General features: G+C 43.2%; 2 protein-coding genes across 10 annotated transcripts in view; one reads left to right on the top strand and one right to left on the bottom strand.

Moving 5' to 3' along the window:
• The window catches only part of baiap2a (BAR/IMD domain containing adaptor protein 2a), a 74,930-nt gene extending 65,613 nt beyond the window's left edge, over window positions 1–9,317 (top strand). For 2 of the 7 annotated variants that reach the window (XM_033645582.2, XM_078161682.1), the window contains exons 9-14: window positions 113–344; window positions 1,572–1,773; window positions 1,900–1,968; window positions 2,049–2,202; window positions 2,456–2,493; window positions 5,317–6,482. In XM_033645582.2, the coding sequence (XP_033501473.1) occupies window positions 113–344; window positions 1,572–1,773; window positions 1,900–1,968; window positions 2,049–2,202; window positions 2,456–2,493; window positions 5,317–5,401 (780 nt within the window). In that variant the 3' untranslated portion in view covers window positions 5,402–6,482. Of the gene's footprint in view, window positions 1–112; window positions 345–1,571; window positions 1,774–1,899; window positions 1,969–2,048; window positions 2,203–2,455; window positions 2,494–5,022; window positions 6,483–7,135; window positions 7,179–7,722 lie in introns of those variants that run through there. The other 5 variants (XM_078161680.1, XM_078161683.1, XM_078161681.1 and 2 more) reach the window with 4 other exon arrangements.
• Window positions 9,318–9,424: 107 nt separating this feature from the next.
• aatka (apoptosis-associated tyrosine kinase a) overlaps window positions 9,425–25,582 on the bottom strand; it is a 44,785-nt gene continuing 28,627 nt past the window's right edge. For 2 of the 3 annotated variants that reach the window (XM_033645577.2, XM_033645578.2), the window contains exons 4-15: window positions 24,511–24,652; window positions 21,199–21,278; window positions 20,687–20,805; window positions 20,448–20,535; window positions 20,202–20,335; window positions 19,181–19,265; window positions 18,960–19,081; window positions 17,920–18,069; window positions 13,778–17,186; window positions 13,495–13,675; window positions 13,201–13,404; window positions 9,425–11,549 (exon numbers count right to left, since the gene is read on the bottom strand). In XM_033645577.2, coding sequence (XP_033501468.2) covers window positions 11,521–11,549; window positions 13,201–13,404; window positions 13,495–13,675; window positions 13,778–17,186; window positions 17,920–18,069; window positions 18,960–19,081; window positions 19,181–19,265; window positions 20,202–20,335; window positions 20,448–20,535; window positions 20,687–20,805; window positions 21,199–21,278; window positions 24,511–24,652 — 4,743 coding nt within the window. In that variant the 3' untranslated portion in view covers window positions 9,425–11,520. Of the gene's footprint in view, window positions 11,550–13,200; window positions 13,405–13,494; window positions 13,676–13,777; window positions 17,187–17,919; window positions 18,070–18,959; window positions 19,082–19,180; window positions 19,266–20,201; window positions 20,336–20,447; window positions 20,536–20,686; window positions 20,806–21,198; window positions 21,279–21,651; window positions 21,806–24,510; window positions 24,653–25,582 lie in introns of those variants that run through there. The other variant, XM_033645579.2, reaches the window with a different exon arrangement.

Raw genomic sequence — 25,582 nt, 5'->3', positions numbered from 1 at the left:
AGTGTTATTACTTCAGCTTAATCTAAAGTTATTGCTACTGTAGTTCTGCACAGGTTAAGCCACCACCAAGATTTTTGGATCTATATATACTATATCTGCTTTTTTATTCCAGAGGCTGATGGGCCCCGATGGTATGTCCATGGTAAATGGGACAACAGGAGTCCACGGGGAGGAATACTGGACGGATGGAGGGACTTTATCCGTGTCCCAAGTCAGGCCTTCATCCCCTCAGACCCAGGCGCAGGGCCAGTCCCAGGCTCAGCCCCAGAGACAGGTCAGCGATGTCTACTCCAACACCCTCCCTGTCCGCAGGCCTGCCCCCGCCAAGAATAAGAACCCCGTGGGTAAGATATCCAAACACTGCTGGAGTTAATGAACAGAAGATCACAAACAGAATATGTGATCGAGTCCTAAATCCTGTTCCTTTCATTTTACTCAGAGGTACACAGAGGAGCATTTTAACATCACATAAATAGTTGAGATCACAATAAGATTATCACCTGCTGGTTTTAATTATTATTTGATTTTATTTTATTCCTACTTCTTTTATTGCTTTGAAGTGATGTGTCTATTATTTTTTATTGGTCAGCTGTTGGTCTTCATTATTGTTTTATTTTATTTTGTTCTCACTTTTTAAATGGTTTGGTCGGTTGTTGATCTTAATTCTCTTAATTTTTATTCCTACTTCATTATGGTTTTATTTCACATTTATTACTTAGGTGTCTGTTTTAACTTTTTACTTGTCTAATGTTTATGGCTGCAACTTCAGTGGTAGCTTCCACCTGAAATAAAATGTCCTATATATTCATTTATTCTTATTTATTTTGGTGTCAAGCCTTTGGCCCGTCTCACATGGGATTATAAAACGACCATCTTTCAGTCATGTGGCAAGGAAAAGAAGCACAAACAAGCAAACAAACTAACCAAAAAACAATAGTCTAAATGAACTGCTCACGCTTCTTTTCTCCTCTCTCAGGCCGTGTCCAGATAACTGGCCAATCAATATGTCTCAAATGGGAACAGCCATCTCAGTCTCTGCTTTCCTTGTTTACAAAATCGATATCCATCCTTATCCCACCAAACAGTACACAATAAAAAGGACAGTAGGAAACAAAATGGAACTCGTTTTCAATATCTTTGAAACAACACATTGGACACATCTGCTTTTCTTCTTCTAGATTAACATCACATTCAATTTCTGTCATCTGGACATCTGGTCTGTAATGAAAAAAATATTCTAGTCCAGTTTGCTTGCTTATCTACCGGCACTTCGGGTTGAGAACTGCTGCTTTACAGTGTCACAGAGAACCTGGAAGGAGAAGTAGCAACATAAACTTAGAAATCGGATTTATAGGAAATGTTGGCATGAGACAGTCTACCTTTCATCTCCGCTATAATCTAATTTGTATGTGGTGATTATCAGTTAATCTGACAGTGACTCATCTGCCTGGTTGCTGACTGCGCCTCAGTAGACTCAAATGTTACCTTTAGTTACTCCAGAGCATCTGGTACTCTGAACTCTTAATGAACTTCCTGTCACTGAGCATTGTCTCCCTCTGCAAACACCGCAGGAGAGACACGAACCCTGCCCAGGTCCAGTTCCATGGCGGCAGGCCTCGAAAAGAACGGGCGCTCCCGTGTCCAGGCCATCTTCTCCCATGCTGCGGGCGACAACAGCACCCTGCTCAGCTTCTCCGAGGGAGATGTAATCACCCTGCTAGTGCCCGAGGCCCGCGACGGCTGGCACTATGGGGAGAATGAGAAGAACAAGATGTAAGTGATGTATTCATTTATTCCATTTTGCCTGGATCCATACTGTGAGACTGGGGGAACATTCGCCTCACATTTAGGTACAGTAAACGTCGAATGTAAGTTTAACAAGGTGTTCACTTTTCTTAGGCGTGGCTGGTTCCCGTTCTCCTACACACGTGTGCTGCCTGAAAGCGACAGCGACAAGCTCAAAGTGAAGTATGTAGCGTTTCTCTATCGCAAGCTGTGTCGACTTTATGAACCGATGTCTAAGACCTTTTGTTTTCTTGCCTTCCCAGCCTGCATCATGGGAAAAGTAGCAGCACAGGGAACTTGTTGGAGAGTGATGCATCACTGCCCACACCTGACTATGGCCTGACTGCCCGACTGCTGGCACAGAGCCTAGCACAGACCCGCCCACGTCCCTACAGCATGGCAGGCTTTGGCACACAGGTAGGTACAATTGAACATGTGTAGTATCCATGAACAACATACAAACACTTGTTACTCCTGCTCACTTAATTTGTAGCCCCCGTCTGGTTTGGCCTCGTGTTGCATAATTGGATATGAGTAATCCTGCAGTAACTGGAGAGGGGACTTTTCCTCAGTGTCTGCTCCCACCTAGTGTTTGCATGCGAGTACAACATATGCTTCAATCCCAGGTATACAAGCACACAAAGTAAAATAGTTTCTTTTATCTTTTCAGCCTGCTATTGAGGATTATGACGGCCGCTTTGCCACAAGGTAAGTGCCTTTTCTGCCCTGTCCTCTAAGTAACGACATGTCCTCTTAAGATATGACTGCTGCTGCTGCCATCTGAATTGCTTAACTTGGGTTGTTTTGGAAGTAGTGACCCATTAGAAGAAGCAGATCACCTTAAAAAGATTTCACCTGAGTTACTACATGCTCAAGAGACAGCAAGGCAACTACTTAACATACGCAGTGTCCCAATTTAATGCTACATACACATTCTAAGCTGGTGTGGAGTACATTGTGTAGTGGACAAAATTTAGTTTGCACAAAAAATGTCAGTATAGACAGTTAAAAGTGCTTTATATTTGAGTGTGCTGTTCATGTACACTATTGTCTCATAATGCAATAAACACAAGAACCAGTGGAGCCAATCACAGTTGCAAAACATTAAGACAAATAGTAGAAAGTGGTGAGGCAGCTCAAGGAAGTTTTGCAAAACAAATCATTTAGCATAAGGATATGCATTTCAAACTCATGTTTCGATTGATGTTTGTCAGCAAATAGTGCATTATTTTGTGTTAGTACAAAATTGTGAGGTACAAAGATTATTTTCCGACAGTTACTATATAGTACATACAGTAATACACTGTATGGGATCAGGTGGTGGACTACAGCTCCACGCAGTGTCTGAAACTAACATTTACATAGTTTAGATTACACATAGTCTATTTTATCTTTTTTAATTATTTGTTAAAGCGATACTTCACTTGCAGAATGACCGTTTGTAATCAGTTAGTCATGCCATGTTACCTTGGATTTGTGAAGAACACATAGTTTTTCCCACATGCCTGCAAGAAAAATGGCAAATGTACTGATTTATGGGGACCACGTTTAACAACAGTAAAATTATAGCAGGACAGGCCGCCCCATAGCTCACCTGGTAGAGCAGGCGCACCATGCTCAAAGGCTGTGTCCTTGCTGCAGTGGCTATAGGTTCGAGTACAACTCACATCCCGTTGCTGTATGTCATTACCACTCTCTATCCCCTCCTTTCACACTACAGCTGTCCTATGAAATAGAGGCAAAAAATATCTTTAAAAAAAATTGTTTATGATCAGTACCTCCCAAACAAAGCAGCATGCATGTGTTTTGGAAGTACTGAGCACACAACTGGGTTATGTGAGAGCCTGGAAACGGATGTTTTGATGTAGTTTCGGTGTTGTTAAATGTGGTTTGCTGTTTTCCGTGGAGGTATATGAGATAAAATGAGGTTTTCTTTATGAATTCAAGGTGACATGGCACAACGTATAGGTACACAAATAGTCATTTTTTGGGAGAAGAGCTCCTTTAAGTCTGTAAAATGTCAGGAAATGGTAACAAATGTCAATCACAATTTTCGAGAGCCATTTTCAGATTATTTGTTTTGTCTAAACCAATAGTGCAAAACCCAAATATATCTAATTTACAGTAATATAAAACAGGAGAAAGCAATAGATAGACAATTGTTTTGTTTTTTGGCTTTGACAGTTGATTACACGGATAAAAAGTAATCAAAAAGTGGGCCGTTATTTTTATTTTTTTGGAGGCTTCAACAGCAAGTGAGGAACATCGTTAGCCTTAAGCAGTAGATTAGATTTTGCTGCAGTGAGATGTCAATGCAGTGTTTCCTCTGAACATTTTTTACTGTCTTCTTTGTCCTTTCCTCTGTGCTCCTGCTTATTTTACTTTATTATTTTTTTAAAGTAGCTCTTTAAAGTAATGAATGCAGTCCGGCGGGGTCAGTGTCTCAGTTTATTGTCAGCATACTCTTGGCCCAGCATATTTTCACTGTAATCCTATCAAGTCCTTGCTGACTCACCAGGGTGGTGTGAGGTTAGGGTTAGGAATGATGCCTGTTTCTGTCCAATCAGGGGGTACATCCGTGTGTACATGTATATAAATGTGTGTTTGTGTGTGTGTTTGTATGTGTGTGTGAGAAGGAAAGAGAGAGGGAGTGAAATGACCTGAGTGCTCTCGTTTTTGGTGGAGTACGTGTTGTGACAGTAGACATCATGCTGACCTCATCTCAGTCATCACTGCTTGTCAGCCTGGGGCTTTGGGCACCAGTGTCAAGCTGTTGTACATACTGTCTGCTCTGAATGTGTTTTTTTTTTCTGTATCAGTATTTTGAGACAACACTGTGCTGCAGGGTGTATTCACCCCCAACAGACTAATCTAACACTACATCCCTCCAGCTAAGGAGATGACTTGATTTTCTCATCAACAGTCTGGGGTTTGTCTACTTCCCAGTGACAGACGGAGGCAAATATTCAATAAAACTGCTTGATATGGGCGATAATGTCAAACCAGCAAACATATCTGGATTTAAAAAAGTGTTGATGAGGGAATTGGAAGTCCAATCTTCCTGATCACGGCAGGTGTGTTTGGAGTTGTAGCTGTAGGTGGGGCAACGTAGATTTTTATGACCCCACCTACGCCTCTCCAAATCTCTACCCTGCCTCCTTGTGCCTGTCTTGTCTTTCTCCATTTCTCTCTGAGTGTGTCCGACCTGGCAAGCTTCCTTCTCTCTTTGTTCCACAGTGACAGTCCTGATGGCAAATTGATTTCGACTGTGTGAGAACAGACATACAGACAGACACAGACAGCTCCGGATAGCACAGGGGCCTCTTCCTCCCCATCTTTTCCCTCCTCTTAGCCTCCCCTCCTCCTGTCCACTTATCTCCACCTCTCCTCCTCTGCCTCCACACACACCCCTTCTCCAAGTGGAAGAGGCCAGTTTCATCCCTCCTTTCTGTCCTCTCTTCCTCCTCGGGTCCCTCCTTTCCTCCTTCCGTCCGTCCTGGGTGCTGCTGCTGGCGGTGTCGGTGTGGACAGTAGCGGTTGGTGGGTGGAGGATTGCATTGAGCGAGAGAGCCAGAGCGGGGCCTACCTGCTCGGCATGCAGCGATATGGACTCTGAATACTCTATCTCTGATCACAGTCCACCATCACGGACTGATCTCTCAAGAGACTGCCTTTGCTACTGCTTGTCTTTTCATGCATGTACATGGTTGTGTCATTTTGTCAAACTGAAGGACATGTTCATGTACTGTACAAGTGCCAAAAGACTTCAATGTCGTTGTACTAAAAGCCACCGGCTGAATGGCCTTTTTAAGCACACGTGGGCCCAGTATTATCGAGTTCCCACCCAACACACACATGCTCAAAAAAAAAAAAAATAAGCTTTGTTCCAAGTAAGGCTGTGCAGCAGATTACTATGTTTCTGTTCTGAGAGATCCCGTAGGTCGCGCTGTGCTTCCTTGTGTCAGTGCTATAGACTTGATTTCCCGTCCAGAGGGTGTGTGTCATATTTGCCTTACTTTGCTTCTTTTGTTTTTTTCTATTAAACACTTTATGTGCAATGGAGCAAATTTTCAAATTGAGCTTCAAGAATATACAGTATATATATATCTATACATATATATAAATTGTTTCCGTCAGTCCACCAGATTGCACTGTATCATGATCATTGCAAAAAAAAAACATTTACAATTAAACTTTCCACCATCAGCCCCACAGAAACTTGTCTTTTTGCCGCCAGAATTGTCGCTAAAAATGGGGGAAAAAAAGTCCGATTACCTTCAGTTTGATCTTATTTCTGAAGCTACAGTGAGTTTGAAAGGGGTTCTTTGATCATCTGTCGAGTATCCTCAATTAACGGCTGTGAATTAGTTTTTAGGTTAAATGACAAACCACGGCTTTTGCAGCTCTCAGTGTTATTTATGATTGTATTCCCTGAGTGGCTATGTAGTTTTTTTGGTCTTTTCTTTTAAAAAAAAAAACAAAAACAGAACATTATTGTCCTTGTAAAAACAAACAAACCAACAAAAAAAAAAAAAAAAAGATTTCAAGAAACATTGAGAAACTACTGATTAGTTGAAGTGTTTATCTTATGCATGCTGTGGAGGGAAACCAGAAAATGTGATACTACAAATTGACCTTGAATGTATGGTGACTTTTTACAAAGGTATTCTAAATAAAACATATCTCTATATATTAATAAACAGTCTGGTCTGACGAGAAATCTTTTCTGTCACTGTCGATGGCGTTTTCAGTTTTATTGAACTTTTTTTGTGTCTTAAATGTTTCAATAATTCCTTTTTAAAAAAAAAAAACAAAAAAAAACCTGCCACCCTGATGTGAATCATTTCAGGCCACAGCTGTGTCCCAAGCATGCAGTTTCATCCTAACCCCTCCCCCCAGGAACACCCATAGCATCCGTGGTGCTCTCTGTGTCACTTAAAAAAAGACTGTGTGTATGTGGTGTGTACAGTGTGTGTATTGTGAGTGTCTGAACTTTGCCTGCTTATCTTTTGGTTGTATGTCATGTATTTTTGGCTTGTGTTTGAGTTGTATTTGGGTGACAGAATTTGGGTGATAGACAGCCTGTTGATTGCATTGCACTTGCAGTAATGTCCAAGGCGAGCTGCACACCCCCCCCCTGAGTTTAGCAGCATACAGTAATACAGCATGTTGAGCATGAAGTGTGTACTTTTGTTTCCCATCCCTCATTTCAGTTACGGTTAATATTATTATCAACCCTATGGTATGTTCATCTTGCACCAGACTAACCAGCAGTGTCGTTACAAAATGTCAGCCATGCATGATCTGAGAGATGAGCCATTCAAACCCAAAGGTTCTCTTTACCTTCCAGTTTGGGTCCAGAATTGTCCCGGTTCTGAGGGAACAGGACCTCCGTAAGTCACCAGCCTCCATTGCCCTTTCAGCCAATCACTTCTTTTTTTTTACCCTCTCTCTATTACTGCCTGGTTCTCTCTCTCTCTCTCTCTCTCTCTCTCTCTCTCTCTCTCTCTGCTGTCATTGGCTGTCTGGCTGCAGTAGGAAGCTGGGAATCACTGGTCTTTTCTGTCCTCTGGCCCTCGTGGACGTGGCAGCGTTTGGTTCTGTCAGTCCAGAAGGCTTTGGGTTGTAAAAGAATTCCTTTTTTTTTTTTTTTTTAATGTGTGTATGACAGTATGAAACAGAGAAGACTAACCCTGCACGCATGCCTAATGCAAGCTGTTTTTGTTCCTTTTGTTTCCACCATGTTTTCCTTGAGTTTTCTCATTACATGCTTGCTACAACTCACAGTAGATACTCACTGTAAGAAAAAAAAAAGCTACGGGAAGGCAGATTTCTTTGGGTGTGGTTACATAGCTGACCATGTAGCTCTCTCTAAGCTGTGTCATGTGTTCAACCTAACTGTCACTGTTCCTTGTCTCACCCTTCCTCTCCCCACAGTGACCGTACCCTGGAGGTCTACCTCCGGCCCACCTTCACTGATGACCGATCTGCACCCATCTTCTACTAGCGGCCTGCTGCCCCCCCTCCTTTTGTCCACTAATGGGCCCTTTTTTTTAAAGGGGATAGAGAGTGTTTGAGTTGTGTGATGTTATCACAGGAGGGGCCCTGTAGTGTGTTACACTGCTAATTTAGGTTCTTTGCCATGGAAATTCACCCGCAGAATTTCCAGTTAATCCTTGTGATTTTTTTTTTTTTTTTTTAATCTCAAACGCTTCCACAAACATTGAATGTCTCAGCCTGAACATTCAATCGCATGTGTGAGAGTAGATTTTATTAGTTATTTAGAATCGCTCCAGTTGTGGATAAGGTATGGCTAATAGGTTTTTACTAGTAATGCAGTCACATTATTATTTATCTGCACTTCTACTATGGGATGTTTTTTTGTTCCTCAACACTATACACTGTAAATTTCATTTGAGGATTATTTGCATTAACGAGCAGTGGAGGCACACTCTGCATTAGTTCTTTAAACGAGGCTTGAGGGGGATTAAGATTGTCTAACAGTTTTCAGTGCATCACTGTAATACGCACATTGAAGTGTTGATCAGATATCAGATAGCTAGAACCGGACAGCTGGTGAGTAAAGTACGATTCTGCTTAAAGTATGATTCTGCTTTTTGTTAAGTGATACAGTATAGCACTATATATTTGCTAGTTGTGATACAGTATGCCCATATTTTCAATGTGGGAACTGTGCCTTCTACTTTTTTTTTAACCATATGCTTCATGCGGCATTGACCCAATCATTCTGTAAACTGGTTTGAGGGCATAAGCATCACAGTTCAACTTGTGTTTTTTATACTCCTGAAAACATAAGTGGGATTATTTCCCTTTTTGTTTTGTTTGCTTGTAGTGTCAGAATTTTTTTTTGTTGTGTTGATTTTTTTTTTTTTTTTTTTTTTTTTATTTGCTTTGCGAGCTCCAGTACAGTGCATTCATCCAAACTGGTACAAGAATATTTTCGCTATTCTTTCCTTCTCTTTAAATTTCAGTAATATCTAAGCTGCCAGATAGCCAAGAGATGAAATACAGTGCATACATAAAGGGTCTTTTTAAAATATATATATATCTTTAGCTTTGAGGGAGTGGTAGCTTATCAGATAATGTACAGTATTATCATAGCTTTTGATCATTCTCAGTATTATACACTCATCGGGGAGAAGAGCTTAGAGCGGAGGCGTTTATCTATGGTATGATGTGTGGGAATTGAAGTGGAAGTGCATGTGATGAAAAGGCAATAACGTGTACGGTTGTGTGAATGAGCTAAAATGCCTCTTCAACTGCGAGAAATCATCGTGATAAGTCAATTTTTCCATGGATGAGTCCTTTACACTGAGTAACATGATCAGGCTTTTATTACACAGCTCATTTGGGCAGCGAGTTTCAAATGCTTTTTTTTTTTTTTTTTTACTTTTATATAGCTTTCATTGTGTCCATTTCTCACTCTTGTCCCTGTTTGTATTATATCTGTACTGTACAGAAAGTGCATATAAATTATCTTGTCCAATAAATCTAAATGGGCAGAAACGTCATTCTTTTATGTGTCGTGTTGTGTCGTGTTTTCATGTGTTCTTGTTTTGTAGGAAACCGCACTCCTTCCACATCGACGCAGATAAATACATCACAGACACAAGAAGGGAAAAAAAAGTATTTGGATTTATTTGTTTGGGATAGTACAATAGCAATGAGTGAGGAGGGGGGGCGGGGAATGGAAACAGCAATGATGTTACTACCGGTGCACAGAACAACCCACCTCACCTTCTCCAAAGGTGTCTGCCACTTTAGCCAATAGGCTTTGTAATATCTCTTTGGCAAATTTTAGAGACCGTCATCCTGGATTGCATCTTTTCAAATCGTACAAAAATACTAGCGACATTTTCTCTTCTTGCAGAACTTAAAAGGCAAGGTGAGAGGAAACTGAATTGGCACTTTGAGCTACAGAAGGATAGAGACAGGGAGGCAGCTGTCTGTACAGCAGTAGTAATTCAAGTCAAGCTACCTGCTACATGTTGATAAAACATTCATACAATATGTGAGATATGTCATATTTTTGAATGTCTCTTTTTTTTGTACACCTCAGACCCTGGGCATTCAGCACAAATGCAATAAAATGCATCATGTATGAGACTATGGACGATACGTAGACGTAGAAAAGATGCATAAAGATGACATTCGACATTTATGACTGGCATACCGACATGACACCGCTCAGCTGTGTTGCAACACGGCTCCATCCCTTTGGTGTCACTCTATTGCTGATGAAATGTCATATAAACAAAGCTAAAATGCCACAAAATAAAGTGAACCTGTAGCTGGCACTGTGGACACAAACAAGGAACCTCACATGTTTAGCTATTTCATTCCAGGATGGGGAGATGAAGAGCAACAGAGCCATCACTTCTACAAATAAAGACCCAGTTTGGCTATACAAAGTGCTTCAGACAGATATGGTAGAAATATACTGTAGGTCATCATAAACCAGAGTGAGTGGTGGTGACAATTAGGGAGCGACAACACCTTGATTTCTTTTATTATGTTTCTATTAACACACTGAATCCACCACCAATATGATTTGGATATGACTTGGATTAAGGGACAAAATAAGTTTCAGCACCTCCGTCTTCAAATACCATCACCACCACCCACGGCTGTTAAATAAAAAGTCTGATTTTGTGTTTGGAAACCCACCACAAATATAGTCGAGCATTGTTCTCTGGCTCCAGCAATGAGAGCTGCAACAGTCTTTAAAAATGCCAGATCAATGGTTAGCAGATGGACCAAGGCAGCCAATGAGGGGAGCAGCTATGCTTTTTTAATTCATCTTTTTTTTATCCATTTTCTTTTAAATTCACAAAATAAATTACCTGTAAAGTAGGGCTGCACAATGAATCGTCTTTTTTCCCTATCATAATGTCAACTTCTGTGATGAACACATCCTGAAAGACTGCAATATTGCACTGTGAATAGAGTAACAAAGTATTAAATGACTTTCTGTCTTTGGGTCATATTCTGATACACACCATGCTGTTAACTCTCTGGCCAATCAGACAATCCTCGCCTTTAGGCATTGTCTGATTGGTCAGAATTTGTACGCATGCACTTGAGGTTTATCGAACCAGTGCTGCCGTACCATTCTACATGGTTGGAGAAAAGTGCGACAAGCTGAGTGCAGACAAAGTGCGAATGCCGAAGAGTAACTAAAAAAATAGCACATGAGCCAACTGGCAATATTTGGATACAGGAGAGACGGCGTGGCACAGGCACAGGTACTGTGCAAATCTAAGTCAAGAGCTGAACACAGTTTTATATCTGTTTATTCATCGCAATATTCAACAATATCACATATTTACCTCATTGTGCAGCCCTACTGTGAGGTCAACAACAAAAACCAATGCTGCACTGAGCAAAGATCGTCATATACTGTATTTTAAACTAATATTCTGATGATTTCTATCTCTGCAAACAATATGATCTGATTTTATATTCACTCTCCAGGTTGCCTTACCAGCAGCTATTTCTTTCTTCACAAAATAATATTAAAAAAAGGTGCAAATCATTGAGGGTCTTTCACTACAATATGAGGCACTGTCTCATAAAGGGTCACCAGGGTCAGATGACCCAAACGTTGATAAAAATAAAACTCTGTAAAACATCTAGATATAATAATAATGCTGCTTTTCTGTGTTGAGAAGGACCAGGACTCATCCTCCTCCAGTCAGGTCCATGGTGGGGAACTCAGTCTTGTGGGTTATCTTCACTGTTCCCTGTTGGGAAATAATTAATTGAAAATAAGTGTTGCAGCTTTAATTTTAAGACAGATAATCATACATCTTACAGTGATACTCCACTCACAACCAAGTTTTTGTGTCAAATACTTACCTGCTTGTGGGTTTGAAAGATTAGAAGTTTGAATAATGAAAATGCAATAGATTCCAATCGAGACATGTTTTAACAGCAGGAAGAAAAATCATAACTTTCGTAACTCCTCCAGTCAGCATCTTTTGATTCACTGTGCTGCAATCTTTCAAATATTTATCAAAATATATCTTAATAAACTTATTATGCTTTGTGTCATATGTGTTATGTTGTTTGTTTACAAAACCCAAGTTTTCATGTCGCACAAAAGCTACAAAAAAAGGAGGACAAACCTATAGAGGGCTGCTCTTTCACACTAAAAGGTTTGTTGGTGGAGTTCCACAAAGACAATATGAGCACCAAATTTTAGACTTTTTTCTTTTTTTTTTTTTTAATTTACTCCAACTGAAATTCCATTTCAGTCAGGAAACCTTGAGTCAAAGAAAACTTTATTTGCATTTGCAGTATTATATTTGGTGGTATGGCTCTGTTCTGGGGCCTCTCTGCCTTTCCTTGGGCCTACGCAGAAAGCCTGAGGTAGAGAAGCAAACCCTCCTGCCCTTCCATGCGCCTACATGGAAAGCCTAAGCCAGGGAGAGCAGCAGCAGAGACCCCCAGAAACAGAACAGAGCAGCAGCAATGACAAACAGAAATGACACTGATAAGTCAGATATAGCATGGAAAGGAGGAGCTGGGATGGAGGTGGGTTGCAAAGCAGCTTGCAGAGGAAGCAGCAACAGTAGGCAGGCCAGAGCAGTTTAAATAGGGCACCCTGAATGAGATTGGCCAGTTGGTTACATGCAAATGAATAATGTGATCTATCACTTGACTCCATCAGTTGATTGGGCTGATTGGGATCAGCTGATGTTGCTGGAATGTGAGCTAAGCTGCCCAAGCTAACGCTATGCTCAATTTTGTCATCTAAGTATTGTCAGTGTTATTATCAATCTTTTTTTTTTTTTAGAAAAAATAAAAGGAAGAAACAAAAGTTTGGGGGTAAATATCCATCTGGGGAATGAAGAAGAAGTACAAACACTTGTAGCTTATAATGGACACACGTGTTGTTAGCAGTGGCATTGCAGGGTCAGAGCCACACCAGCGTCTAACCAGACAGAAGTGATATCAGCAGGTACCTTTACATGCTGTTACAGCTAATTAGCTTTCTACCCTCTAATCCGATGTTAGCAGTGCACTTTTCCCCACCAAGCTAAGGTGAAGGGCAAGACTTGTATCCATGTTTGCTAATTTAGATAAGAAGACTTTAGCAGGAAAGCTAATGTGGGTTATTGTCCAAAGACTGCAGCTCTTGTGTTGTTTAGCAGGCTGCTGTGTGGTTGTTGTCAGTGTAACTATCTATGATAGGACAGTAGCATTACTGCTTTATACAAATATAATTTAAGATAAGGTAATCTGAAAAAAAAAATCTCTTTTGGTTTCAAACATGCAATTTAATTTCAGTTGGACTTAAAAAAATATTGGGTGGTTGCGAATTTGAGATTTCAGAGGTTGTCTTATTTTCAGAGCAAATAAATGAACATTACACAACATTCAAATACAGACCTGTTGCTGAGCCCACGTGGGGGTCGGAAACATGTGTGATAGAGAATCGTGAGACCATAAAACGGTTAAGTGCTACAGCTGCAGGTTTAGGAGCCTCGGGACTGTTGGAGGTGGATGTTGGTGAGGACTGGGGCTCAGGGATGGTGTCAGGTGAGGACGGGCGGGGTTCGAACGAGAGGTCATCTTCCCATTCATAACACCCACCTGAGTGCACACAGACAAGTCACAATTCGTTATTGTGTACAATCCAGGATAAATCAACTGGGATTATTCTGAGTAGCATTTTGTGTTCACCCTCTTCTGAGTTGTTCCCCTCTGTTTCTTTAGAAACACAGAATGTTTCGCAGGATTGAGCTTCAAGTTCAGGGTCAGGCTGCAGCTGGTGGTCAGGGTTTTTTTCTTCTGGAGATTCTTGCCCACTGGACTCTGTTCCTGTGGAGAAGGTGAAGTCAGCCAGCTCTCCTGTGGGGCTCTCCTGGAAACCATGAACAAAAAGATCACACTCATACTCCTAAGTAATGAAGTAATTTACTCAACAATACACATTGAACAACTTTGACCTTTTAATGTGTTGTACCTGGTCAAAAAGGAACACTGTAACATCATCAAAAAAGGACACCGCTTTTTTCTTCCTCTCCAACTCGTCGCAGAAGGACTGGGTGAGCAGCGTGGGCATCTTCAGAAGGCTGCGAAGGTGTCTGGCCCTGCTGCAGTCGCTTACCACCACTGGCACTGAGCTGAAATCCTCCTCACTCTCCTCGCTGTCTTCATCTTGGATGTTGTAGGTCCTCAACTCTTCATCAGACTCGCTGTCATCTGAGTCATCCTCATCCTCCGCCTCCTCCAGCGGAGCTCTTACGTTCTCTCCGCACAGCTCCAACAATGATGAGGAAGAGGACAGGTCGACAGGACCGTTGGACTCTTCACACAGGCTGTCCTGTGAGTCACATTCCTCTGCGTCTATGTCCTCAAAGTCCTCCTCATTTATTCTCGCGCCCTCCCTTCTTTCCTCCGTCTCCTCCTTGATGTGATTGAATTCAGGCAGCTCCTCCTCTGTGGATCCTTCACTGTTTTCATTTTCTTTGGGAGCCTCATCTCTGTAGTCAGTTATGGTTGAGTCAGAATGCAAAGATGGGACAGGGGAACAATCTTCTGCTCCTCCGTTTCCGTCCTCATGGTTTCCTGAGGCCTCCTGGACAGTGGAAGAGGCTTCTGACCCAATAGAGGAGCTGAGCTCTGAGGACGGGTCCTCTCCTGAGTGCTCGGTCTCCAACCCGAGATCGTCATCATTTGCAGGGGCAGACTCTTTAGTCAGGCAGCCGCCCATCTGAGGAGGAAATGGTGACAGCATGGACAACCCAGGGGTGGGAAGAGGATGGTGTGAACTAGGGTCAGCCACTGAGAGATTCACCAAAACACAACTTTTGACGTGTCTCAGATTTGTTAAATGTTCCTCGTTGCTGAATTGCATTTTGACAGGATCGTCATCTCTGAAAGAGCTCAATTTCTCAGCAAGAAAGCTGCGGTTGTTTGGACCTGAAAAGAACTTACTGCCTTCCTCTTGAGGACTCCTCTCATTTTCAGCATCATAGTCAGAGAAATAGGCTGAGTCCCTGTATGGGTTCTTATCAGTCAGGCCCTTTAACTGTAGCTCTGATGTGCTTGTCGAAGTGCAGATACCTTGGCCCAAACCAACCTGCAGAACTAGCTCAGGTTCTCCACCCAGCCTAGGGCTCCTCTCCCCAGCCCGGGGATCTCCAAGCTCCTTGAAGAGAAACTCTGGAGATTCATTGTTCTCTGTGTCATAGCCACTGTCCAGGGATTTTGGTAGGACGGGGGTGTTGAAGGGATCAGGACTGAAAGCCTGATCACAGGGGCTTGCCATCGACAAGGACAGATTAAGGGTGTCCACAGAGTCAGGAGTTCCCTCTGGATGCTTCAATGGGCTCAACTCTTCCTCCTCTACCTCAGCAAAGTCCAGGTTGAAGTCGGCAAAGATCCCTGACGTAATATCTGTGATATCGTCATCATCATCTTCACTGTAGTCACCAAGCTCAACCAAGCTAACGCTGGAGTCTCTGACCCCGACTCCACTGTCCAATGCTCTGCTACTTTCTGATGTCTCTGAATAGTTCATCCTCTTGTCTCCCAGACCAACTGAGATTCCTGTTGAAACCCCCTCCCACATATTCCCTCGCTGCTTGTCTGACAAGCCTCCTGTTTGACCAGTCTGTTCCTTGAAAGAGGATGGGGACTTTATATAGCTCGCCTCAGGTATCATCTTAGGCTCAGAGAACAGTCTCTCTCCATTAAGCAACAATTGCTTTTCATAATTCCCCTCCATTTTTCCACCCTCTGTACCTCTGGCATTAGTACTTAAGCTGGTAAGAGAATCAGTACTTCTTAGATTTTCAGTAGTTAAGTTCCTTTCCACTTGAGAAGCAGCATCCTCCCTTTCTTTGTGACACAAGTGAATGTATGAACCTAATTCAGTGGGCCTGCTAGCAGCATTACAACCAGAGTCTCCTTCATCTGCCTCCAAGGTGCCACTAGACCTGGAGCTGTGGAAGGTTCTTGTGGTGGCCTTGGTTAAAGACCATAAATCTGTTGTGTTAGAGTGAGTAGTATATTGAAGGTCCAGATAGCCATCATGTCCACTGCCTGTCTGCCTGCTGTCAAAGCTCAGGCTATTATTGTTTGCTGAATGGTTTGAGGTCCAATTAGTGGCTTCTCCCTCAGAGAAAAGGTCATCCTCAATGTCATCGCCTCTCTGCTGGCCCACCAGCAGGCCATCGTCTGTCCCTACATCAATGCTAATGTGGTTAACAATGGGTAATGTCTTTCTGAGGGGACCCATCATATTATGGCAGCTTTCATTAACGGTGCTACGACCTGTGCTCGCTTCAAGGTAGGGATCACAGAATCCTAAGCTAGGGCTGCTGACTGCTTGTGACAAACTGCGTGGGTTTTCTAAACGCCCTACTGGATGGACAAGATTTGATCTGGACTCTGGTGATGTATCCAGTTCAGACAGGCATGATTGGCGTGCCTTGTATGCTGATGACTGTTCACAGTAGAGCATGTCATCCTGACTGGATGAGAAGCAGTTGTGTGAGTGGCCTGGCTTCACAGGGCTGGTGCTGGATGACTGTCTCAGCAGTGGCTCCATGGTCAGTTGGACAGTGGGGCTGGAATCAGAGTCATAGGCAGTAGACTTGTTGTCAGTTGACCAGTAAGCACTGGGCTGTGCCATGGACGAACCAGTCCGACTCTCAGATGACAACCTGCTGCCACTGGCCTCCAGTCCTGGGCTGTAGTCCACCACGCTGTCATCCAGGTTAATGTTACACTCTACTGGCTCCTCTATGCGAATGTAGTACTCGCTGCTGACTGAGGGGCTGTGGGCACTCAACACTGGGACCACACCCGGGTGTTCTGGTTCATAGTAGGATGGAGATATGCCTGAGATCAGGCTGTCAGTCTTGCATCCCCCTGAGGTGCTTCCTTTACTTGAGTAGTAGATATCCTGGTAATATGGATTGCCCTGGCCTAGTGGCCCACTGGTGGAGGAGGAGCAGTAGGGCTGCTCAGCTCGGGCCTGCTCCCACTTGTACTCAAAGTTAAGACCGTGGCTGGTCTCTGTGACGGTAAGCAGGTCGTCCCCAGTGTCAGAGTGGAAGCTGTCGGAGAAGTGCTCCAGCAGGGGGAAGGAGGACGAGGCAGAGGAGGCCAGCTCCACTGCCTGAGTTTGGTCTGGACTGGGGACATCAGCTGAGGCGGGCGTAGGGGTCAGGACTAGGGCTGTGGATGTAGCTGTGTGGGAGGTGCTGCCAAGCAGGTTGGGTCTCAAGGCATTCCAACGTTGTTCGAAGTCTTCCTCGGCCTCACTGGAGCCTTTGGCACACAAGTATGTAACCAGAAGGTGGACTTCCTCACTGCTGGGTCTCAGCTCTGGCTGCAGCCAGCAGAACTGCATCACCTCATACCTGAAATGAAATAGAGGAAAGAATCAGAGGCAAAAGAGAGTTATAACTGTGTTACCCTATTTCCGTGTGCAACTCAGTTAGCCCAGAAGAACAAATTAATATCTTTAAAATATTGATTTTTACAGGAGAGAAATTAGCAAAAGTTAAACAATTGATTCTAGACTTACAACAAGGCAATATGAAAGAACATTTTTGAAGTCAGCACTTTCTAGCAACCCCTAGTATTTGTTGAAGACGTATAGTATATGAAGGAGGTGCAGTGCAGATGCTGACATGGTTAAAAGATGTTTACATTCCTCTGTGTGTGTGTGTGTGTGTGTGTGTGTGTGTGTGTGTGGCTCCTCAGTGGAGCACATTTAATTTAGTGAAGAACAATTTTGAAAAATAAATAAAAACAATATTTGGCCGGCATCCCAGGTAAAGATGAATGAGGTGATTCAACTCTGGTCGATGCCAAGGGCGATCATAAAGAATAGGGGAAGTATTGATCATCTGCCCTTGCTAGCAAAGAGAAATATTGCTACAGTGGACTGGTGCAGCACCATGAGCAGAAACCGATTTTAAAAACAAGACACACTGACTTGTTAAAAATTAATTGGTCAGCGAGGCCTGAAGGCTATGCAGTGTTTAAAACGTATGTGTTATCAAGATATATAACATTCTGAGTGTTAGACTGTGTATGTGTATGTACAGTATGTCTCCCCAAGTGTGTGGGCACGCGGCTATGTCTCACCAGCGCTCAGCCAGGGGGAACTGAAGCAGGGGCTTTGGTAGTTTGAGCTGCTGTTCCTTCACGGCATATGTCAGCACCTGTCTGTCAGAGTAGTGTCTGTACGGCTGGTTTCCCAGCTCAAACAGCTCCCACACAGTCACCCCCAGTGACCTGGAACGGCAGAGAAATCATTAAGCGTGTTCACCACTCATATCCCAGATATGGCCATGTTCCAAACAAGCTGTTCATTTAATCCTCTAACCTTCTTTATGTTATCCACAAGTACATTTGTGCTGTAAACATAAGCTGCGCTTCCACCAAACACTTTCGGTACAGTACCCTTAGAACACCTAACCTGTATGAACATGTACCTACTCTAGATTTGTTCACTGCAGACAGTACTCTTAAATGTAGGCGGGGTCGTGCTATCACTATATTTTCTCTTCACAGGCGATACAGAGGAACGTCTACATCTCACTGATCATCCATGGAAAGATGTTGCATGCTGACATTTTCAGACCAAAAAAAAAAAAAAAGCCTAGCATGTTTACAGTCTCTGTTGCAATCAATGGCATATTTAAAAAAAAAACGGGTTTGTGCATTAAATCCTTGTATAGCAAGAGTGACAATTTTCTCTTGACCAATCAACAGACTGCAGTGTTTCTAGCTCCACCCTTTTAGTATCAGATCAGTGTGACAAGTACCTCAGCGGAGGGGACGGTATGGTGTGGTTTTATTGGTACCATCCTGAACTTTTGACGAGGGAAAAGCAAATACAGCTGTTGTAATGTGTAACAAACTGAACTGAACCGGACTGCTTGGTGGAAATGAAGCTATATTTCAGAGAGTTTCACAATAAAAGATCACAGGAAATCATACAAAGCAGAGCATCCAGGGTAACATTCTAGAAATATAGTCTGTGTTAAATCAGAGCATTTTCTTCCTATTTTTATACACACACAAAAAAATGTTAAACCGTTTCTATAATTCGATGCAGGTGGTGATGTTATTGCACTGTTATCTTATTAAACCTGCAACAATATCCTGTCTAAGTATCTCACCATATATTGCTGGATTTTGTTTGGTCAACGATAAGCAGGTTTCCGTGGACCTCGTCTATGAGCTCAGGTGCAATCCAGCGCAGGGGCACCCAAATCTGGTCTTGTGTCACATAATAGTCATCCTACAGAAACAACAACAACACAACACCTTCTTTAGTGCTGGTAGAGCAATAAGATAAAAAGCAATCACTAAATATGGCATTAACAAAAGACAGTCTGACCTTGTATCGGCTGTGGGAGAGGCCATAGTCTCCGATCTTAACTGACATTTCTGAAGTTAGCAGGCAGTTTCGCAAGGCCAGGTCACTGTCAAAACAGAGGAGACTGTTATCTTATACAGTAAAGCCGCACTGCATAAACATACCCATATTCATTTATCTTCTTTAGAGGCCCCAAAAACCTTTTTTCAATCTGAATCTGCCAAAAACCACTAGTTTTCTGTAGCTTTGTTTTGACTTTAACATTGGTTTGAAGTGGGCGGGGCTACGCTGGAAAAAAGGTGATGTCACATACTTCCATTTACCAATTGTAATTCAGCAACATCTGAAGCAAAATGTGACGGCATTTTTGGAATTGTTTGTTTATTTTGCCAGGCCACTCAGTCAAACTTGATCAAACCACACAATCCTGAGTTTGTGAGAGTTATTTATTCATAAACATTAAATGTTACAGTATAGATATAAACCAGGTTTTCAGGGGATTTAAATTATTGCTAATACTTTAAAGTTTTTACCACTTTTAATCCCATGTCAGTATATTATGGGAAGTTTCCTTTAGTTGTACATGCATATCAGTGTTATATAACATATTACATGTGACATATTGTCAATGAATTTGTTTCACATCTTTATGATCATCCTAATTAGCCACAGCATTAAATAAATCACATAATGTGCAGTATCATGCACTGTTTCTTCTCACCTGAACATGTAAAGACAAAGACTAAACTAAGTCACTTTGTTTAATCTCACCTCCTCCACAAACAGTCAGCTCTTTCGCGTGGCAGCCACTGATTGGTTGCCATGGCAGCCACCACATGGCTGAGGCAGAGCGAGAGGGGCTCGCCCCCGGCAACAAAATCACTGATGCTGGAGTTTGTGACAACTACTCAGGCAGCACCAGGATGTTGTTGCAGGGAGAGGCCAGCAGGGGGCGCACGCAGAGCACTCAGGTTCCTTTCTGGGCCATTGCTATTCAGGCTGATGAAGTTAAATAGAGCTGGACTGACTTGACATACTGCACCTGTGTATAAAGTTGTATTTGTGGAGTTGCAGGAGCCCTGAGGCAATGTCACACGCCATTCGCTGGAGGATCAAAGGGTCAGGAGTCTCCGAGTCAGCCACCCGACAACTGCGCAGGTAGCTCTTCAGATCACCCTGAGAGGAGACAGGAAATTAGGTTATTAGTGGCTCCGACCGAGAAAAGGGAATAATGAGGTATGTGGGACAAGCTGAATATACAGAATTTGGTCATTAAAGTGTGTCCCACCAGAGGGCAAAACTCCATGACCAGCAGATAAGGAGTGACCTCTGAGCATTGTGCCAGGCACTGCAGGAGGGCAGGGTGCTGGAGGGTTCTGGCAGAGGAAACATGATTTAGGTATGTAAAGAGACTATACGTACAACAAATAATCAGATCATAATTTGTACGTTGTTTCATTGCTACATGGTGCTATTCATTGGCTGCAGGGCTTTGTTGTGGGATCTCTGATGTTTCAGTGAACTGACCGGTATGGCTGCACCTCCTCCAGGAACTGCATCTGATCCTGGACACTGGCACTGGCCTTCAGCTCCTTTACCACCACCTGGGTGGTGCTGAGGCCCGCATTGACCTCGCCCAGCAGAACCTAAGAAGAATACATCATTTTATATACCAGTGCAAAGCGTAATTTCCCACAAACACCATTAAGATGCAGTTACAAAGTGAGAAAGTGTGAGAAGAAAAAGTAGATGAGAATGGTGTTACAGAGCCATAAACTGTATGGTATATTGTGAGGAATTTACTGTGACTCCTCTCCTTAACTCAAGTGCCAAAGATTAGCCTCGCTAGAATGAGATCATCATCACATTACCCTCGCATTCCTCACACAGTAGAACCCACATTGTAGCGCAGTTAACAGAGTAAAGACAGAGGCAGTTGAAACAGTTAAAGCAAGTAATGATGAGTGCAAATGTGCTGTCTCTGGACACACAAAAAAACCCACTTGTATGTTTTAAGGACAAAAAAAAGCATGTTTCACCTTGCCGAACCAACCATGACCAATCTCCTTTAGATAGAGCAGACTATGGCGGCCAAGGTCTGATGATTTCAGCAGCTGGACTGGAAAGGAAGTGTAAGAAAGACATGAGATTACTTTACGACAGGGGACAAAGAGAGTTGTAGCTGGAAATAAACAATAAAGAGAAAAGAAACATGCGAGATTTTGGAAAAGACAGGTTTTCAATAAGAAAAGTCAACTTAAAAATTAGAATTTTAGGTCTCAAACAGAAATGGAGCCCTACGGCAAAGGGAAACATTACACGGTTAAGAGGAGAACAAATAGCAGCTCCCCCCAGCCAAACAATAAATGTACATTTTCCTAAATAAAAAGACACATCAGCTGAAAAAGAGAGATAGCCTGAAGGCAAAGAAAACCTCACAGCTACAAATACATGGAAGCTGCAGCCAGCAAGTTGTACACAAATTCAGATACCTCCATGGATCCTCATAATTCAAGAATGGAGATGATGATGATGATGATGGTGAGTGGAAAGATGATGATGACGGAGCAATGGAGCGGCCAGCCACTCTGAGCACCGTGACAGGGACTAAGTCCGAGTCCCAGGCGGGGATGAAGTTCTGGTTCAGAGTGTGAGAACCAAAAGCCCGTGGCCCCAGCCCCAACCCCAGGCGTCTTAGCCTCATTGTGTGTATTTGAGAAAGAGTCCACGGTCGCAGTGTGTGTGTGAGAGAGCCTCGGCAGGATTTAACCCTCCGAGCCCTCGCACAGCTGAACAAGCTCGCCACGCTGCCTCTCCCAGTCTGCACCCAGCTCATCCTCCAACTGGGACACAGAAAAACACACATACTGTCCTCGTCTGGAGCTCTCCAGCTGTCGAGCAAACACCGAAATCCTTGGTTCCTATACAGACACTGCGTTTAAATCTACAGTAAGCTGTGCGCGATAGACATGTATCAAGGCTTCGAGTCAGTGGACCAATCTGCCAGCGGTTCCACGCAGGAGAATTTCTGCCCCAGGCGCTGAGATTTTCTGGTCATGTATCACGCCTGATGTGACCGTCACGCATGTTGGTAGTGTGCCGTCTGACGCACCAGCTCTGTGTGCAGCTTCAAGACACCCAGTAGTGACATAAGGCCCACATAATGCCCCCCTGTCACCCTGGACAGCAGCATTCCTCAGCCAAACAAGACACAAACACTGCTCTGTCAGATGCAGAAAAGACCTCTGTCATACACACTCACCACCCCTATCTCAAGCCTCCCCTCCCCACTCTTAGGTCCTGGTGCATGCCACCACCCTTCCCCTGTCTCTCCTCATTCTGTCACAGACCCCTCACTGTATTCTGCCCATAATGCCAGTCCTCCACTGGTGCGTTCCACGGACGTTTCAGCCCGGCCTTATGCTCACCCACTGCCCAGCCAGCCTAAATCGGGGCCATTGTTTGGCTCGCTCACTCACACGCTCATGCTGCGTCTCCTGGTACCCAGTGGACCAAACACACACACACACACACACACACACACACACACACGCACACAAACACTCATGTGCAGACACACACAAGGCCCATTCTCCAGTGGAACGCTGGGCAGAGGTTGTCACGGTGATAACAGACCCACACTTTTCCACCCCAGCCCCCCGAGCCTCCACCGCCCCTCCCTGATGGAGAGAAATTAAGAAGTGGTATTATTCCAAATGTGGAATGTGTGAGCGTGAGTGTGCATTCCCGTCCCACCGGTGGCATTCCCAGAGAGGATGGTGGGGTCCAGTGAGGCTGTGGGATCGGTGGGCCCTGTGGAATGATACGCACACAATCGCCTTACACACTCACTTTGATGCATCAAGCCTCTGTTGTGGGTTTGAAGGCTTTACACGACCTCTTGAATAAAAGATTAGACCAACAAGTGAAAAGCAGGACTGTCAGATCAATGACAAACGTTGTTCTGTGTGTTCATACAGATGTATAAGTGATATATAGAATATGCCATTCATGGCTAGAGTATGAACTAGTCTTTCTGTTCAGCTTGCAGTTACTAAGCTCATTTTCAGTGTGGGGGTGGATACTTTCTGACATGTGCATGATGTTAATATGCACGGAGGGGCCTGTTCTGTCCTTGACCTGCCACTTATTGATGTAATGCTTTTGAATCTTTAGAAATGTTCGCCCGCCTCCGTCAATTTGTCAGATATTAAAGCAATGAAGATGACGCAAAAATGATGCATTTCCAATATTTTCAATGCACAATGCGCACATGTGAAAACCTTAATATCAGAGAATGTGTTTTTTTTGTCTTGATATAAAGAAAGGAGAAACGCCTTAGACAGCATTCCCTCTCTGACTCAGTGAAAGGAGACATTCTACCTCTTTTCACAATCTCTTCTCCTTTCGCCATCTATCCATTCCTCGCCCTGCAACACCTGGTCCAATCATACAGCAGTAGCTATGGAGGACAGAGGGGAGACTAGTGATTGGCTGCGAGCCTGAGGCTGCCTTGTCCAATCGTCGCTGGAGCTCACATCCTGGGATGCTGAGCCCCAACTCACCTCCCTTCTGGCTGAGCACAGTGCAGCGCAGACAGCCAGTGAGTCATGCAGGGAGAGGCACCCAGGATCTGGCTTACACTGAGATTCACACGCACACACACACTCCACACACATACACATTTTAACAGGCTGCACTTGAGGCGGAATGACCTGAGGAAAAGCAAACAGGCTGTGACGTTGCTCAGGAAGACGATGGTGCTGAAGCACTGACGTCAGGTTATGTAAGATTCAAGTAAAATACCAACAAATGTCATATTAGATGCAGCATGTATTTACAAACACACACAGAAACCCCAGAAATGATGCAAACTGTGGTGAGGTCAGATTCCTTCCTCTCCAGTGGGCTGCAGTTTTCACATACAGTATGTAACACTGCAGTAGGTCCGTTTCTAAATGCATTACACAATGGACAGATGTCTGTCCCTTGTTGCGAGAGAGGGCAAGAAGGAAGAGACATTTAAAACAAGATAACAAATTGAAGGAGGCCACATGTGCTCTAACTAAGGTAGACAAAATGTACTCTCAATAGAGTTGGTAAGATGTTACATAATTTACTTGCGCTATGCTCCAGAGAAGTAACAACCTTTTTAATAGTCTGTTAGAGCAGCACAAAATCTCTCTTTCTAAAGAGCTGGGGATTAATAATGACTACAGTGATGCAGAAAAGACAGAAGATGAGAGACAGAAAGAATGAAAAAAAAACCCACCAGGAAGCAAAAGCTGAACTAAAAAACAGGTCATTAAAAGTGCCAGGCAGATAAATGATGTGTCGATGGTGTTTCTTACTCGATCTGCCAGGCTGTTTGGAGACAGGCAGGGAGACCTCAGTGAGGGGAAGGATGTAGACCTCGGGGCCATTCTGGGAGGAAGGCGAGGCCAGGGCGGAGAGATCTGCCTGGTACTCCTCTCCCTCAGTGTTTTCAAACTCCTGGTGCAAAGACACATGCTGGAATTAGTCATCCACTCTCAGCCATCCTACCACTGAGATAGTGGGAGACAATGGTTCAACTGTGAGGGCATTCAAATGCACTGAGGCACGCCCACAGAGCTATATACATAAGTCATGTACATTGTGGGGTGTATTGTGTGGGTCGCGACAAAGACACTGTAGGGGGAACACACTAATGCATGTGTTCAAACTGTATACACAAAGCCCGTCTTTATTTCGTTCTTCCTCACACTCACGTATACAAACCAAGGCTCCTATCATGAAAAAACTAAAACCTCAACACCAAGAAATTGTCTTTACGTACTGCCAATACTGTAAGTTCAAAAATTAATAAAACAATATGACTCCATATTTACAGTTATAGCTTATGTTTGTGGAATTAAAGAGTAAAAAGTACATTTTAGCATGTATTTTCACCTATGGGGAGTTGGAGGATTTGCTAGTTTTGGAAACAGCATTACCATCTAAATAATGTCATAAATTAATGTTAGGAAACACCATTGTCCTGATTATTTTGAGCTACATGCTGTTACATGTATACTTATCGTAAGTTTCCCCAACTTCAAGCTTTTTAAAGACTGAAAAGTACAATTTATTAAACAGTAATGTTGCAAAAATACACAAAATACCTGTTAAATTAATTACTACACCAAAAGTTTCTGTTGAGTGTTTGCCCTCATATCACCTTGTGACTACAAAATCCTGAATTGCAAAAACAAAAACACATTTACGATACAATGGTTAAAAGGACAGTTCACTCAAAAATCAAAAATATATTGTTCCTGTTACATGTAGTGCTATTTATCAGTCTACATTATTTTCGTGTGAGCTGCCAACTGTTGGACATGTTGACCGTTGAGATGTCTGCCTTCACTCAAATGTAATGGAACTAGATGGCATTCAACCTGT

This window comes from Epinephelus lanceolatus, chromosome 18, assembly GCF_041903045.1.
Source record: "Epinephelus lanceolatus isolate andai-2023 chromosome 18, ASM4190304v1, whole genome shotgun sequence".
NCBI lineage: Eukaryota > Metazoa > Chordata > Actinopteri > Perciformes > Serranidae > Epinephelus > Epinephelus lanceolatus.
The sequence above is the reverse complement of the archived record's forward strand: the minus strand, read 5'-3'. Positions and strand labels throughout refer to the sequence as shown.